Source organism: Neopelma chrysocephalum, unplaced genomic scaffold (assembly GCF_003984885.1).
Source record: "Neopelma chrysocephalum unplaced genomic scaffold, ASM398488v2 Primary Assembly neopelma1_252, whole genome shotgun sequence".
Lineage (NCBI taxonomy): Eukaryota > Metazoa > Chordata > Aves > Passeriformes > Pipridae > Neopelma > Neopelma chrysocephalum.
The window spans coordinates 1798991-1814671 of NW_020897914.1; the positions used below are offsets into that span (position 1 = coordinate 1798991).

General features: G+C 58.2%; 3 protein-coding genes across 6 annotated transcripts; 1 reads left to right on the plus strand and 2 right to left on the minus strand.

Annotated features, from left to right (window-relative positions):
• Positions 1 to 4876: 4876 nt before the first annotated feature.
• On the minus strand, positions 4877 to 6680 carry LOC113977553. The gene is made up of 2 exons (XM_027703777.1): positions 6625 to 6680; positions 4877 to 6177 (listed from the first exon to the last, which is right to left on the minus strand). The coding sequence occupies exon 2, from the start codon at positions 6144 to 6146 to the stop codon at positions 5310 to 5312; it is 837 nt and encodes a 278-aa protein (XP_027559578.1). The 5' UTR covers positions 6147 to 6177; positions 6625 to 6680; the 3' UTR covers positions 4877 to 5309.
• A 94-nt stretch (positions 6681 to 6774) lies between these two features.
• Positions 6775 to 12461, plus strand: SCLY (selenocysteine lyase). 4 transcript variants are annotated; one of them, XM_027703773.1, is made up of 14 exons: positions 6775 to 6884; positions 7069 to 7234; positions 7308 to 7420; positions 7504 to 7604; positions 7716 to 7866; positions 8112 to 8239; positions 8319 to 8483; positions 8999 to 9105; positions 9412 to 9448; positions 9800 to 9883; positions 10033 to 10135; positions 10298 to 10373; positions 11021 to 11209; positions 11741 to 11787. In XM_027703773.1, exons 2-13 carry the CDS (start codon positions 7185 to 7187, stop codon positions 11178 to 11180), a joined length of 1275 nt encoding a protein of 424 aa, XP_027559574.1. In that variant the 5' UTR covers positions 6775 to 6884; positions 7069 to 7184; the 3' UTR covers positions 11181 to 11209; positions 11741 to 11787. The 4 variants fall into 4 exon arrangements, with proteins under 4 accessions (XP_027559574.1, XP_027559572.1, XP_027559573.1 ...); XM_027703771.1 differs by lacking the exon at positions 11021 to 11209 and having other exon boundaries at positions 11741 to 12461; XM_027703772.1 differs by having other exon boundaries at positions 11021 to 11813.
• Positions 12462 to 12557: 96 nt separating this feature from the next.
• SLC35G2 (solute carrier family 35 member G2) lies at positions 12558 to 15675 on the minus strand. The gene is made up of 2 exons (XM_027703776.1): positions 15018 to 15675; positions 12558 to 14298 (listed from the first exon to the last, which is right to left on the minus strand). The coding sequence occupies exon 2, from the start codon at positions 14274 to 14276 to the stop codon at positions 13047 to 13049; it is 1230 nt and encodes a 409-aa protein (XP_027559577.1). The 5' UTR covers positions 14277 to 14298; positions 15018 to 15675; the 3' UTR covers positions 12558 to 13046.
• Positions 15676 to 15681: the final 6 nt, after the last annotated feature.

Below are 15681 nucleotides of genomic sequence, written 5' to 3' on the forward strand. Positions count from 1 at the left end.
TGTGCCCCCCTGTGCCCCCTGTGCCCCCCTGTGCCCCCTGTGCCCCCTGTGCCCCCCGGCCGCGGGTTGGGGTCGGGCTGCTCCCAGCGCTGTGCACCCACAGCCGGCCTGAGGGCGGCTCAGCTTTGCTGCCGGTGAAGGACGCCCAGCCCCGCAAGGACCACCCGAGGGTCCCGCCTCTCTCGTCCCTGTGGTCAGCCAGGCGTCTCCCAAAATTTCTGGACTTTCCACAGCACCTGCTTCTCTCATCCAGAAACTGCAGGGGCACGTGGGAAGTAACGGCCCAACAGAAGGGATATGATACAACAAAAGATAGTCAGGTCTTTGAGTTTGTCCTCCCCCCAAACCCTCCCTTCCCTTCCCACAGTCTCTGAAGGGCAATGTTGTTTGTCCCAAGATAGGAACACCCTGAGGGTACTGCAGGGGGAACCGTCAGCCGTGCTCCCGTAATTAATGCATTCCAGAGAGGGGGGAGCCTCCAGAGAGGAGGGAGCCGAGGTGGGAGTGATTTTGGTGCACATGGGCTGCAAAAGGGTGTAAAATGCTGCTGGAGGCTGGGCCAGCTGGTCTCCTGAGGTTGTAGGCAGCTTCTGCGGGGCAGCAGGAAGCACTGACTCACAAAGAAACTCCACGAAAGGTTGTTGGGGTACCATTCAAGCAAACAGGCTGCCAGAGCCATGGTAGTGCCATGAGAGAGCCCAGGGAACACCTGGGCAGGTGCTGCCTGCAGTTCTGTCCTCACCCCCTTCCCAAAACTGGGCAATACAGTGATTTCACTGGACACGTGCAGCTGTAAAAAACTTGGAGCCAGGGGAAACTGAGTCCTTGAAAGCATCTGGCATTGGGAAGTCCGAGGGCCTGGCTGCTCTGTACCAGGTGGCCAGCAAAGAGAAAGCTCCTCCCCCAATTCCCAAACGTTTGGATTTCCCCCGGATCAATTTCCAGCCTCCCTCCCTCTGGAGATGTGTCCCTGCTGCCCAGCAGGGCTGCTGTGGCTGCGCAGAGCTGTCCCCACCCCAGCTGGCTCCCACTGTACAGCACAGCCCAACCTCAGTGGGACCAGAGAGTGTGTGAGAGGGGACTCTGTGGGGCAGGGCCAGGCAATAGAGGGAGGAACTTGGATTAGTAGTCTTAGGAGATGGGAGCAGTATGTGCTGGCTCCGAAGCTGTGCCAGGAGGAAGCATCTGCTGTCCAGAAGCTCGGGAAGAATAACAAGACAACACCCTCCGCGAGAGCAGGAAATACCCTCGAGCGTGTCTGGTTAATGAATTAACATGTTCGCCCTGGAAATGCTCGCTGCAGCTCCTTCCAGCATTCAGGGGGACTCTTCATGGAGGCAGTGGGAGCAGTGGGATGAGGGTCAGGCAGGTGTCGTGCTGGGTTCCTGTGCCCCACACCGGGATTTCAGTGCCCAGCTCTGCCGTGGTGGGGGCAGCTTCACCGCTGCCTGTGCCTTGTGTCTCTCCTCCAGGGGACAAAGTGTGGGTGTCAGGTGAAGCAGGAGGTTCATCTCCCCTCCTGGAGCTCCCCTGGAGCCCAGCCACAGGTGCTGAGCACAAGCACAGTCATGACACAGCTTCACGTGTCTGCTCTCCCCTTTCTGGGAAAACTTTTTTCCCTGGAGTGCCCCAATTTGTCTCTGTCACCCTGTGTTAAGCTGTCTGGCAGCTCTAGGACAAGGCTCTGGCGCTTCCCCCTGCCTGTACCCATCCACCTCCTTGGTGAGCAGGCACTGCCCAACACACCGTGAGCCGTGTGCCCACAGTGCTGGGCCTGGACTTGTTTAAATTCCAGCTTTGTGACTCTTTCTGTGCTGAGTCACAGGCATTGTTTTCCACATCCAGCCTGCTCAGTAGTGCCGTGATTTGCATTTTGGGTTGTTTTTTCGTGTTCCTTCCCCTTTCTGAGCCGGGCAGGAGGCAGAGCAGTGGCTGCTGTGTGCCACGTGAAGCGGCACATCCGTGCTGGGAGATCAGCCGGGGATTTCTGCGCGACCTCGCTTAGGGCTGGCCTGGGCAGCTCTAAGGAACTTGCAAGGGCTGTGAAAAGGCAGCTTTTGCTTGCAGAGGGATGTAAAACCTCCCTGGGGCTGGCACGTGCCCAGCCTGGCTGCCAGGGCCCCAGGCTGGGGCGCAGGGGTTTCAGGGTGTCCTCTCCTTTCTACTGCTCCCCTTGCAGGAAGGTTCAGGGTGCGAAGGCTGAAGATATTTCTCCCCAAATGCCCGGTTAAATCAGTGACTCAGTGTCCAGCAAAAGTGTCCACACCCCTGGGATGCACTTGGTTCCCTCCTGCAAAAGCCGTTGAAGCAAAACACGCCCTTTCCAGCATTTCCTCTTTTACCACTTCCCTTCCTCGCTGAGGGTCTGTGGCGCAAACCATGGCCCTGTGTGTCTCTTGGACACCCCTGCCCTTCACTCATCTCCCACACCAAATCCCTGAGCCAGGACAGAACAGGCAGCAGTGGGACACCCACGTGTGGGATCAGGCCTTTGTGTCCAATGCCGATCCTACACCTGAGGCACCAAAAGCCCACATGCAGAACTCTCATCCCTCCCCCCCTTAACCTTGGGCTGCTCCAGGCTAGATTCCCATTTCCAGCAGGTTCCCTACTGCTGCCCCGCACAGTCCCCTCCACACACCACAGCTGCTCCTGCAGGCCCCATGAGGGAGAGCTGAAGCAGAGAAGATTTATTTTAGCTTCAGTTTCCTCTTTCCTCCCCCTTTAGAAAGAAGAAACAAAAGCCCAGAGGTATGTTATATTAATTTATTTGGGACACACCAAAAAGGAAAGTCAACAACCGTTAACGTACAAAAGTACAGAATCCTGGGACAAGATTTGCTGTCCTGATTAAAAAGGCACCATGGTCCCAAAGAAGAGTAATCAGAATACATGATTTAGAAATTTCCCCCCTGTTGCAGCAGAAACAGAGCCAGGCTTTGGCTCTATCCACAGTCAAACTCAGTTAAAAAAGCCCCAAATATGATTTCAATGCGATACACACTGCTCAGCCTGTACAGGATGGCACGAAGAGAATCTCAGCCTAGAAGATGGTTGGACTTGTTTTTGCTTCTTTTTATTTTTTGAAACAGTGAAGGTGGCAAATCACTAAGTAGGCAATGAGGAAGGCAGCAGATTGCTGACACCTTCGGCTCAACTTTCTGTCAGACACGTCAGTTCAACTGAGACCAGCAGGCTGAGCGTGGGGCTTCTGAATGAAATGTAATTCCCTGTGGTAAACAGGAAGTCAGATTTGACAACCTTAAATTCCCTGAATCCCTGAAAATCATAAAGCACTATACAGCTGTGTTCCGTATCCGAGCCAACCCCGGTGGATTTGCTTTACACACAAGCATTTATACTGTCAGCTATATCTGTAATACAAGGGGGGTTACAGCAGTTATTAAAACACTTCTACTTCGGCGAGGTCCGAGCTTGGCTATATTCCCTGCTGAAACAGAGCTGCTGGTGTAGAGGCCCAGTGAGAGGCTCAAGTCCAGCACTTCAGGGCTGGAAGGCAAATAGTTTAAACGTGACATAATTTGCACGGGGAAGTCAGTGAAGCACATCAGAGGAGAGAGGGAGGCTGCAAGTGTCAGGCAGCGGAGGCTGGGGGTGCTGCAATCAAACCTGTAACTCTAGAGTGAGGTGAATACACGGCACTACACGTCCTGGAGCATCTTCCCATGGAGAGCTGCTCAGACACAGAGCGAGGCCCTGGCCCTGCCTGAGGAGCCCCGGGAAGGCGCCGCAGCACTTGGGACACGGGGCCTGCTGGGGCAGCACAGCCGGGGCTGCCAGCCCAGCCCTGCCCACGGCACCAGAGCTGCTCTGTGTTCCCTTCCTCCTCTGGCATGGGACTTCAAAGCAGTCCGAACACTGATTCATCAAAAGGAAAGGAACTGTCAAAATTATTTGTACATGCATTTATTGTTAAAGGGAGCAAAAGCCAAAGAATGAAAGAGCACGAGTTAATGTCAGTAAATGATGTGCAGGACGGAGAGGAAAGAAATGGGGAAAAGCTGAGATACTGGAGTGGGGAAACCAACATTCACACTGGAAGGTAAATTTTAAAACCAGGCAAGTTTGCGCTTTTTCTACCAGAGATCTTTTGTGGACAAATAGAGACTTGGGGGTTTTCCATTTTCAGTGTGGTCTGGCAAGGTTTGGGAACCTCACCAGAAACATCTCCAGCACTGGGTTTCACTGGAAGTTCAAGTCTCTCATCTTTAAAAACCAGTAAAGCAACTCTAACTAAAAAAGTCACAGACACGTCACTGCTCAGGATGTACGTGGGCAAGAGGGTCACGCTTTGTTCAAACAATCTCTGGGTGGAAAACTACCATCTCCCCACTGCTGGTCTGCATGACCTTGGGGCGGAAAAGCAAGCCCAGATCCGGGTGCCTGCTGCTGAGAACACCACAGCTACCCACACCTGGGAAGGTTTTTTCTTCCCTATATCTTAAAAAGGTAGGATAATAGTTTATAAAATTACTCTCATCTTAAAACTAAATACTGCAATTTGCATTTCCCCCTATGTTACCCCCCTCCCCCCGAAGATAAAACATTACCACTTCATTTAGGATTCACACCCCAGATCCTATATTAGGGACTTCATGATAAAACTCATCCAGTTACAGGAAGGTTTATCCTGATCGAGGAAACATCATTAAAATAGAATCTAGAATAAAACATTCAGAATCACCAATGCTTTTACAGCCAAAGCACTCCACTGTCTCCTGATGTCTCCCCCCACCTTGAGCAGGAGAGCAATCCCCTCCCAAAAGCGCAGTGTGCCTCTCTAGGGCTGGGTGACACGTGCTCCAAACCCACTTCCTCCCTTGCAGGAACACCGCCTCCTGTGGGAAGGGCCGAGGGCCAGCCAGGGCTCCTCAGCGCATGGATTCTCTGGGAGCAGCAAGTCCGAGCTATTACCCTGCAGTAAATCCCAGTCCTGGTTTGTACTGTTAGGCCACCACTGGCTCAGAAATGTTGAGAGACTTCCAAACTCCACGGATGCAGACAGGACCTTGGAATAAGAGGCTTATACGCTACGTAACCTTGGATCATCGGCCACATTTGAGCCTTGGCATCGCTGGCCACTAACAGCTCATCCTTCCAAATCCACATGGTTTAGTCCTTGCTGCAGTTGTCATCATCCCAGCCCTCTTCCCTGGAGGCAGGATGTTCCTGAGCTCTGGCTTGGGGATCCACAACAATCACTTCCAGTGGGTGGTGGGGTTTCAAACTTGCCTCCGGTGTGCATTGCCCCTGGCACTCCAGCAGCCGTGCCCACCCCGTGGCGGGCGCTAGCAGTTCTTCACCTTCTCCACAGTCTCGTAGAAGCCAGGCCTGACCCTGCGGATGCTCATCCGTATGTGCTCGCCCTCCAGGGGCGCGGTGGTGCTGGCGGTGCAGCGGCGCTTGCGCCGGCCCCGCAGCGAGAAGGCCGGGGCGCCGCCGTTCTCCTCCTCCGCGGGGTACGACTCGTCCACGCTCGTGCCTTCGTCCGACTGCTCCTCGCCCCGGTCCCTCGCCTTCGCCTTGCTCCCCTCCTTCTCCTCCCTGGCGAGCTTCCTGAAGTGCTCCAGACACTGGATCTTCTGCCTCCTCTCCATCATCTTCAGCTCCTGCTTCTCTGTGAAATCTTCGTAGTACATTTTTCTCTCGCTCCTCTGGTCTTCCAGAAACTTCCACTCGATGCTGGTCATTTTTATCCCACTGTACTCCTCCAGTTTATCCCTCATTTGTGTGTCTGTGCAGAACACATCAAAGAGCTTCTCCGAGCTCTCGTTGAATCTGTCGGCCCGATCGGAGAACTTCTGGTTCTGTCTCTGCTTCCTGGTCTGGTACAACCTGGTGAACTCCTCATACATTTTGAGAATGAGTTTCTTTATGTTCTGCGTGGCGATGGTGTGCAGGTTGCAGACCAGCCAGTGCTCCTGCAGGTGCTCTGCCAGCAGCTGTGCCGCGTCCTCCTTGGAGCGCTGGGCCTGGCCGGCCCTCTTGGGCTGCAGCAGGTACAGCATGTTCTGCACCACATCCTTCCTGGTGGGCAGCACCCCCTGCGCGAAGCCCGACGACTCCACGTACTCCACAGTGCCCAGAGTCTTGCGTGCCCGCACCTCGGTGTCCAGTGATTCCATCCCTGCTCAGGTGCGGGGGCTACCACAGGACCTGGGGGATGAGCGAGAGGAGAGGGGTGTCAGGGGAGCCGTGTTCCCGCACAGGCCCCCGGTGAGAGCGGGGCTCTGGGCCCCGTGCGGCCGGAGCGCCGGCCCGGCCCCTGCCCGGCTCTGCGGGCGGGCCGATCGCTCCCCGGAGCGGCTCCGAGCCTAATACGGAGCGTGAGCCGGCGCCCGGCGGTGCCGCGCCCCGCGCCGGGCTGGGAGTCCCAGCACACCAGGGGCAGAGCGGGCCCGGCCCGGCCCGGCCCGGCAGCGCCTGAGTCCCCGCTCAGCCCCGGCCCGGCCCGCACCCACGCGGTGCGGCCGTCCCAGGCACAGCCCCGCGCAGGTCCCGCCGTCCCGGGCGGGGTGAGGGGCCCGCGGTGCCGAGTCACAGTCCCGGTGCTGAGTCACAGTCACGGCCCTGGCCCCGCTCCCGCCCCCCCCCCGCGCTCACCGACACCGCGCGCGGGGCCGCGCGGGGCCTGTGCGGGGCGCGCGGGGCCGGGCCTGGCCGAGCCGCCGCCATCTTGAACTGGGGCAGCACCGCCACTTCCGCCCCCGCCGGAACCGCCCCTCGCGCGCCGTAACCGCGCGCGCCCGGCCCCGCCCCTTCCGCCGCGGCCTGCGGGAACGGCGCGTGAGAGCGAGCGGGGAGCGCGGCTGTAACGGGGCAGCTGATTGGTGGGACTGGCACAAGCAGGAGGGAGCTGATTGGTGGGGCTGGTACAGGCAGGAGGGAGCTGATTGGTGGGCGCTGGCACAGGCAGGAGGGAGCTGATTGGTGGGGGTGGCACAAGCAGGAGGGAGCTGATTGGTGGGTGCTGGTACAGGCAGGAGGGAGCTGATTGGTGGGTGTTGGTACAGGCAGGAGGGAGCTGATTGGTGGGTGTTGGTACAGGCAGGGCGGGTCCTGGTCCTTCCTGTGCTGCCCACGTGTTTGTGCCCGGGTGCCAGGGCGGGGCCAGGGCAGGGCCTCGGCGGTGCTGGCAGCAGGACAGGACAGTGCAGGCAGCGATGGGCGCTGGGACGGAGACGGCAGAGGCGCGTTGTGACCCGTCTGAGGGGTGAGACCTTGCCCTGCCCTGTCACCCCCCCCCCCCGTTCCCCCGCTGCTCCTCACCTGCCCCCTTCCCCCAGGAGGGTGTACCTGGACCACAACGCCACCACCCCGCTGGCCCCCGAGGCAGCCCAGGCCGTGCAGGATGCCCTGAGCCAAGCTTGGGGCAACCCCAGCAGCGCTCACCCTGCAGGTAAGGACCAGGAGGGCAAGGGGGGCTCCCTGGGCCAGACCCATGTCCGGGGGCCACAGGAGCTGCCAGATGTCGTCCCACAGGCAGGAAGGCCAAGGAGCTGATCGGCAGAGCCAGGGAGAGCCTGGCACAGATGGTGGGGGCCCGGCCTGAGGACATCGTGTTCACCTCAGGGGGCACAGAGGTGGGAGCACTGAGCCCCGACCCCCTCCCCAGCAAACAGCGATGGGGTCGGTGGAGACGAAGGGCACCTGCTTCCTCTGGGCCTTCACCTCCCTCCGTCTCCTGTCCCCAGGCCAACAACATGGTGATCCACACCGCCCGCAGGCACTTCCTCGAGAGCCAGACCAGGGACAATCCAGGGACACCACACATCGTGACATCCAGCGTGGAGCACGACTCCATCCGCCTGCCCCTGGAGCAGCTGGGCAGGGACAGCCTGGCAGGTGGGTGGCACAGGGGCAGGGTGGGGTTTGCATGGGGGACTTTTCTCCCCGGGTATTTCTGTGGAGGAGGGTGGGACCTACGAGCTCCATGCTGTTCCCCTTCCCCCCAAAAGGGCTCTGACTCCACCAGCGGTGCCCCATTCCCTCAGGAACGTGTTCCGTGCCTGTGCACCTGCTGCCCCACATTCCAGCCCTGGGTGCCCTCGGGCTCCCCAGCAAACCTCACGCTTGTTCTCTACTCGCAGAAGCCACCTTTGTGCCCGTGTCCCCGCAGAGCGGGCGGGCCGAGGTGGACGATGTCCTCGCTGCCATCCGGCCCAACACCTGCCTGGTGTCCCTCATGTTGGCCAACAACGAGACCGGCGTCATCATGGTGAGTGTGGGGCAGCCCCGCAAAGAGGTGCCTGAGCAGGGAGTGGGGGGCCCTGGACACAGCCCCTCACCCTCCACAGCCCGTGGCGGAGCTGACCCAGCGCGTCAGAGCCCTCAACCAGCGCAGGGCGGGGCAGGGGCTGCCCCAGGTCCTGCTGCACACGGACGCGGCCCAGATGATCGGCAAGGGGCGTGTGGACGTGCAGGAGCTGGGCGTGGACTATCTCACCATCGTGGGGCACAAGGTACGGCTCCTCCTCACTGTGGGGGCACAGGGTACGGCCCCTCATCACCATAGAGGGCACAGGGTGTGGCCCCTCCTCACCGTGGGGACACAGGGTACAGCCCCTACTCACCATGGGGACACAGAGTAAGGCTCCTCCTCACTGTGGGGGCACAGGGTATGGCCCTTCATCAGCATGGGGGGGGACAGGGTGTGGTCTTGTTCACCTGGCCCAGCCACTGTTCACCCTCTCAGACATCTCTGTGGGGGTGCCAGGGGGACTTTGGGTGCCCTCACAGCTCAGTGCCCCGTCAGTGGCCGAAGCTTTCCTCCTGGCTGGGGCTCTGCAGACCCTGCGGGTCAGGGCCCTGTCTGGAGCAGGGAGCAGGAGGGGACCAGGGACGGGGAACAGCCCTGCAGTGGTCTGTGCCCGTGGGATGGGCAGGGGCCAGCCCAGCCCTGGAGGGCAGTGGGTGTGTGCCGGAGCAGGGCAGGGGCTGGCAGTGTCCCCAGGTCACAGTGCTGTCTGTCCCACAGTTCTATGGCCCCCGCATCGGTGCCCTGTACGTGCGTGGCCCCGGCAGCACGACCCCCCTGCACCCCCTGCTCTTCGGGGGGGGACAGGAGAGGAGCTTCCGCCCAGGGTAAGGTGGTGGGGGTGGCCCAGGAGCTGGGGCTGGTGGCCGAGCCACAGGTGGCTGCCTTGTCCAAGCTGAGCTGGCAGCTGTGTCACTGCCAGCCCTGGGGCGACCAGCCCGGCACAGCAGGGACACACATCCACGTGTGGAACTCCCTGGGGCTCAGGCTTCGCCACAGGTGGGACGCCAGAGTGGAAGTGCCCCCTTCCCAGGGAGGTGCCAGTGCTGAGGGGTCCCACCCAGGGAATGTCTGTGCCACAGGTTGGGTTTCTGATCCGGAGAAATAACTCACTCTTCCCTCTTCCATTCCAGCACCGAGAACACCCCGATGATCGCTGGCCTGGGCCAGGTGAGCTGGTGATGGGCAGGGCTGAAGTGGTTCTCTGCAGGTGCTTCCTGGCAGAACCAGCACAGGGACAGCCATTTGTGCTTCCTGATCATTAGAAGCGACAAACTTAGGGTGCAGGAGGGCAGGAGAACGACAGGGAAGGGAGATGGAGCCTTCTGGTGCCAGTGGGATGAGGTGCTCCGGGGCACTTGCTGCAGGTTTGCAGCCCTGGCAGTCACACAGCTCAGGGCACCGAGGGGCCATGGGGGACACAGGGGACTGGCAATCACAGAGACTGTTCCAGGCTGGACTCTCATTCCAGGGACCACACACAGGGGGAGGTATCAGAGTGTTGGGATTTTATCTCCTCAGGCTGCAGAGTTGGTGAGCAAGAACTGGGAGGCCTACGAGGCTCATATGCGGGATGTCCGGGATTACCTGGAGGCCAGGCTGGAGGTGAGCACACCTGGGCCCTTCCTGGGGTGTCAGCCTGCAGAGCAGGGCCTGGAGCAGGGGGGGTTATGTCCCTCTGGCCCTGCCACCCCCTCGTCAGGGCAGAGCTGCTCGTGAACCTTGAGGAGTTCACAGCCCTCTGATTTCTCCAGGCTGCCTTTGGGAAGGAGAGGATCCACTTCAACAGTCGCTTTAAGGGCTCCAAGCGACTCTGCAACACCTCTAACTTCTCCATCCTGGGACCAGGCCTCCAAGGTAGCTCTTCCCCCAGCACTGCTCTGTGCTGTGCCCACGGAGCCAAGCCCCTGCCCCTCACAGCCCCTGTGCCCGCTGTGGCATCGGGCAGGGCCGTGGGGCAGGGTGGCTGTGGGGCAGGGTGGCCCTGGCACAGAGCAGAGCTGTGCTGTGTCACTGCAGGGCACAGGGTGCTGGCTCACTGCAAGGTGCTGCTGGCCAGCGTGGGGGCCGCCTGCCACTCGGACAAGGGGGAGCGGTAAGCGCTGGCTGCTCCGGGCCCGGGGTCTGCCAAGGGCACAGCGGGCAGGAGGGAGGGAAACGGGGCAGAGAAAGGGCCTGTGCAGGGCTTGGGCAGTGTCACCTGGAGCAGAGAGAGTGCAGAGCTTTCCAGAGGGGCTGAAGGGCTGGGAAGGGGATTATTGCAGGAGACACAGTTGGAACGCTTGATTGCTGCTTGGAAGGACTTTGTCCCTCCCGGCTTTGGTGATCCAGCTGAGCTTGGAAGTACTTTGGAACTCCTGTCGCTGCCAGAAGGGAGCCTGCCTTGTGTCCATGTGTGTCTGGCTCACTCACTGCAGCCCAGTTTGGGTCTCCAGATGGCTCCTCGGGGAAGGTGGGAACAGCAGCTGCTTTTGGTCTGGTCTAGAGCAGTGCTCTTTAGATAGGGCAGAGTTGCCAACCCACGGGGACATGGCACAGGTTCTTCCTGGGAGGAGAAGAGCCAGATCCTCCGTAGGGCAGCAAGCACAGTGAGAGCGGGTGCCCTGGGACAGCAGTCAGGGTGCTGTACAGGAGACAGGTTTGCCTGGAGCAATGGGCTCCCTCTCCCAGCCTGGGGAGGTTCCTCATGGGGTCTGTGTTTCCTTGGCCTTCAGTCCAACCCGCCCACCCCTTGTGTCACAGGCCCTCCCCGATCCTGCTGGGCTGTGGGATCCCCCCGGCCGTGGCCCAGAACGCCCTGCGGCTCAGCGTGGGCCGACACACCTCGCGGGCAGAAGTGGACCTGGCGGTGCAGGACCTGCTGCAGGCGGTGGCACAGCTGGAGCAGCACCACGCTCCGTAGCCCTGGGCGCCCTCCCGGCCATCACCCAGGTCCTGGGGGGGGACTGTGCCCTGCTTGGCTCCTGGGTGCCTCTGCCAGTCTGCACTCAGGGAGCCCGAGGGGGCAGGGAGGGTGTGAGGAGGGGGCTTTGCTGCTCTGGGGCAGCTCAGGAGCTTGGCCAGGACTCATCCCCACTGCCCAGGGGAGGCTCCTGGGGAGTGTTGCTGCCGAGTGCTCCTCGCTGCCAGCAGGTCCCCAGCTGGCTGCAGGCACAGCACGTGTTGGCAGGAGTGAGGCACAGTCACGAGCTCGGCTCCCTGCGGAGTGGGACAGGCACGGCAGCCCCGGGAGCTGGAGCCTTTTGCCCTGGTTACTTTCCATAAAGGAAGCTTTCCTGCTGTCTGAGCAGTCAGAGGAAGAAAGACCATCTGCCCCAGAGAGAAATCAGCTGATAGAAGCACAGCAAGATTCTGGGCTGGGAACTGCCCTGCCCTGAGCTACCAGAGGGATTTTTGGCTGGGCACGGCTTTCCCAGCACCACATTGCTTTACCTGCTCCCCTCTCTCCTGTCCTTCCTGCAGTGGGCACAACTCCTCCTGCCAGCTCCTCCTGCTCCTCAAGGAAACAGTGGTCGTGGCAGCTGTCCCTGTGCCAGTGCCTGAGGAGCCCTGTCCCCCTGACGCCGGGGGTCACCGACGTGGGAGGACGTGGGTGTCACACAGACCTGGGCTGGCTGGTGTCAGGGAACCTGCTCTCCGGGATATTCATAGGAATAAAAGCAATTGCTGCTGCTGTGGCTTTTTCCAAGTAAAATGTGTTTTCCATGGGGGAAGCTGGAGTGGTTGGGGTGATCTGAGTGATGCATTTTTCCTTGGAAAATGCTCACGTCCCGGAACAGAGGCACAATCGGCTGGGGTGGGGAGGTGCCTGCTGGGCCTGGTTGGCATGGAGACCACTGACACAGAGTCTTGGATGCTGGCCTTTCTCTTTACAGCTGGACATTAGCATGGCCAGGAGCAGTGTTTGCAACCACAGAACCCTGGGGCTTTTTGTAGATCCACTTTCTAACTGCAGTGGTGGGACCCAGGCACCCTGACTGAAGTCCCTGCTGCCTTCCAGGCTGGTCAGTGTTACCAGCAGTGCTCACACCTTGACCTCAAACACAACCTTTATTTTCTCCCTTTTTTCCCCCTCCCTTGCATAATAGTCAAAACCTCTTTTAGAGAAAGTGGCTCCATAGAAAGGGTTTTGCTCTGCTTCAGGGGTAGATCTTTGATCCATCACAGACCTCGTAGTTCCTGGGGACCTTTCCCAGCTGTGGTACAACTGGAGATTCAGTGTTTGGGGCCTCTCTTTTCCTACAGGGGCTCTGGGCTTCCTGCATTGTTCAGACAGAAATTTAACCACAAAGCACAAGAAGCTTTACTGACTTCTGTACACACAGGAAATACAAGTTTTAGCCACAGAAATTTAGCATTACTTCATTTAGAATATTGCAGGCAAAACTTAAGAAGCGTTACAGAGAACTCTGACCACTGCAATGGTTTTACTGCTCATTTTCCTACTTCCACAGTGCACAGGAATGAGAGTCACTAGTGAACCCCTCTGTACTGCCTTATCCAGGGGAGGGGAGGAAGAACATGTGTGACTTGGCCTTCCCTTCTGTGGGCCAGCCTGTGCTTCTGCTCATGCAACCTGTGTGGTGCCCTTCTGTGTATGACAAAATGTCAGTGGTTATATGCAGCAGAACAAATTCACACCGACATTGCTACATCAGCTGAGAACTGAAATGGCAGAGAGAGGACCTGGCCACGACGCCGGGGCACGGGAGCTGAAATGAGTTCTGTTCACGTGGTCACAGCCAGACTCAGACAGTAAAGCTGTGGCTCATTTAATGGAAGAGTCCACAATCTCCTGATAATCTTGCTGCCTTAAGTTCATCCAGGAGAGTTTGTAACACGCAAGGAAGAAGACACTGGCCAGAATGACGGCGGCCCCCAGCAGGTCGCAGGTGCCAGGGACGATGCGCAGCACGAGGAGCTGCAGGGCCATGGCGACGACGACCTCCAGGTGCTGCACGGTGCTCACCAGCGCAGGGTGGAACTTGCTCAGGGCGTAGTAGACCCCCAGGAAGGCTGCGGTGGAGCACAGGCAGATGGCCAGGAGGTAGCTCCAGGTTTCTCCATCCAGGGGCACGATGGGCTCCTGGAGCAGGAACATGGTGGCCGCTCCCCACAGCGTCCCCGTCCAGCTGAAGGTGAACAGGGCTGTCCACATGCTGATGTTGTCCTTGATGGACCTGTAGACTATCATGGAGAGGGCAGTGGTCAGGCCGGCCATGACGGTCATGGTGTAGCCAAAAGCTTCCTTCCAGGTGCTCAGCAAAGAGTTTTCCTCCTTAACGATGTTGGGGATCATGACCAGGCAAACGCCGAACACGCTGCCAAGCACAGTAACTATGTCTACGTGAGCCATTCCCTCATCCATGAGTAAGAAAGCCAGAATGGCACTGAACACCGTGGTGGTCGCCCTCCACATGATGGTTCCATTGCTGGGGGCCACTATGGAGAAGGAGGTGTAGGCACAGGTGATGGAGACCACGTTGCACACCCCGTAGAAGAAGAGCCGGAGCCTGTAGCCTTTGGGGCCGAAGGGAGGCTCGTGGTGGTAACACACCACAGTGAGGGACAGCACCTGCAGGACCGAGCGGATGAAGATCAGCTCCAGGGAGGGCACTTTGGAACGGTCAGAAACCAATCTGGTGATGAGAGCCACGCAGCCGTGAGCCACGGCAGAGCCGAACAGGACTGCCCATGTCCTCCTGGACTGCAGGGGATTCCCTTCAGGAAAACGCTGGCACTGTCCCACCTCACCGGGTTTGGGCAGTTGTGCTGGCTTGGTGTCTATTGTACCAAAAAAAGTCCTTTCTCTCCTTTTCCCATCACTCAGTAGTCTTCTCTTAGGATTATCCTCCTTAAATACTCCAGGATCTTCATTATCATCCTCACATCCTTCTTCTCCTGGCTGGGGATAATGAGAAGTGTATTTCACTGTTACTGTGTTGGGATGGATTTTCACTCGCTTTTTGACTGGGTATTTTTGGGAAGACGTATCCATTTCCTTAGAGGAATGCCCTGGTCTGAAGAAAAAAACCAGAGATACCCTGTTATTTAGTGGTCAGTGAGAGATTCATTAGTATGTAAATGCTGTTAGTGTTTACAAGCTATTTTTATCAACAAAGCCCAAGTACTAGTAGACTGTTCTTGTTTTTGCTCTAGTTTTCCACTGAGTTACTGCTTAATACCTTTGATATTTGGGGCATTTGAATCTCCTTAAAAGTCACCCATGGCTCTTCACTTTAGTCACTAATTTTTGAAAATGACATGTTCTCATTATGTATGGTTTGTATAATGCACTCTGGTATATTCTTATTCTAATGAGAGAGTTTCTTTGCATAGCTTTTTACCCTGTAATTATGAATGATTGTTAATTGCTTGCCAGTGTTACAAGGAGATATTTGACTGGAGGAGATGGCAGAGAGCAACTCAGGGAAGCAGGGAGCATCCCTGAGCAAGTCAGCAGTTAGCATATGAATAACAACACATCTTTGAACAATACTCGGGCAGTGTTAAACCCTCCTGTCTCCCAGGGAAGGTCCATTTCCCACTACACAAGCAGTGCCTGTGATTTGTGCGGGGGGGCAGGTTAATTCAGGCAGAAAGACTCACTGAAATGACTTTGTTTTCACAGCACCCCCCACCATCTGTGCAGAGCCCTTCCACGTGAAGTGGCAGCAGGAAGAATGAAACCTTCCCTGCCTTCTATTCACCCCAGCAAATAAACCTGTGCAGACCTTACCTGTGACAGAGAGATTTAATCCCGAGCCAGAGGAGGAAAACAGCTCTTCGTCACATCCATCCTTGCCCGGGTGTCTAGACAGAAACAGCAGCTGCTCTCAGGCGTCCCAGAGGAAGGGTTACAATCATCTCAGCACAGAATGTAAAACCCAAGGGAGCCACACAACCCAAAAAGCTCTAGATGGAGAGAAAGCAATCGGTGTCACCTTGCCAAAACCACTCCTCAGCCATCTCTCCCAGAATTATGGATGGAATCGATCCAAGGAACAAGAGGTGGTTTAGTGAGTGTAAGGTTCCTACGGCGTGATGATTCAGAGCAGATTCCCCATTCCGTGCCTGCTGTCGTGTCTCACAGCGCTGCGGAGCAGAGAACGCCCGGGAGGACCCATCCTCCCCCCTCCAGCCATCCATCCCCGGAGCCCGCCCAGCCCCGCGGGCAGCGCCGGCTCGGCCGCTGTGGGGGCAGCAGGGGCTGGGTGTGCGCGGTCCTTGTCCCCGGGGAGGACCGAACACCAGAGCAGGGGGGTCCTGAGTGTGCCAGAGCACCGCCCATGGACAACAGGGCTGAGCAGCGCGGCAGTGGATTGTCAGGGAAAACAGATCCAAGGCAGTGTGACCGTGTGTGCAGGAGAACACAGACCGAGGCAGTGTGACCGTGTGTGCAG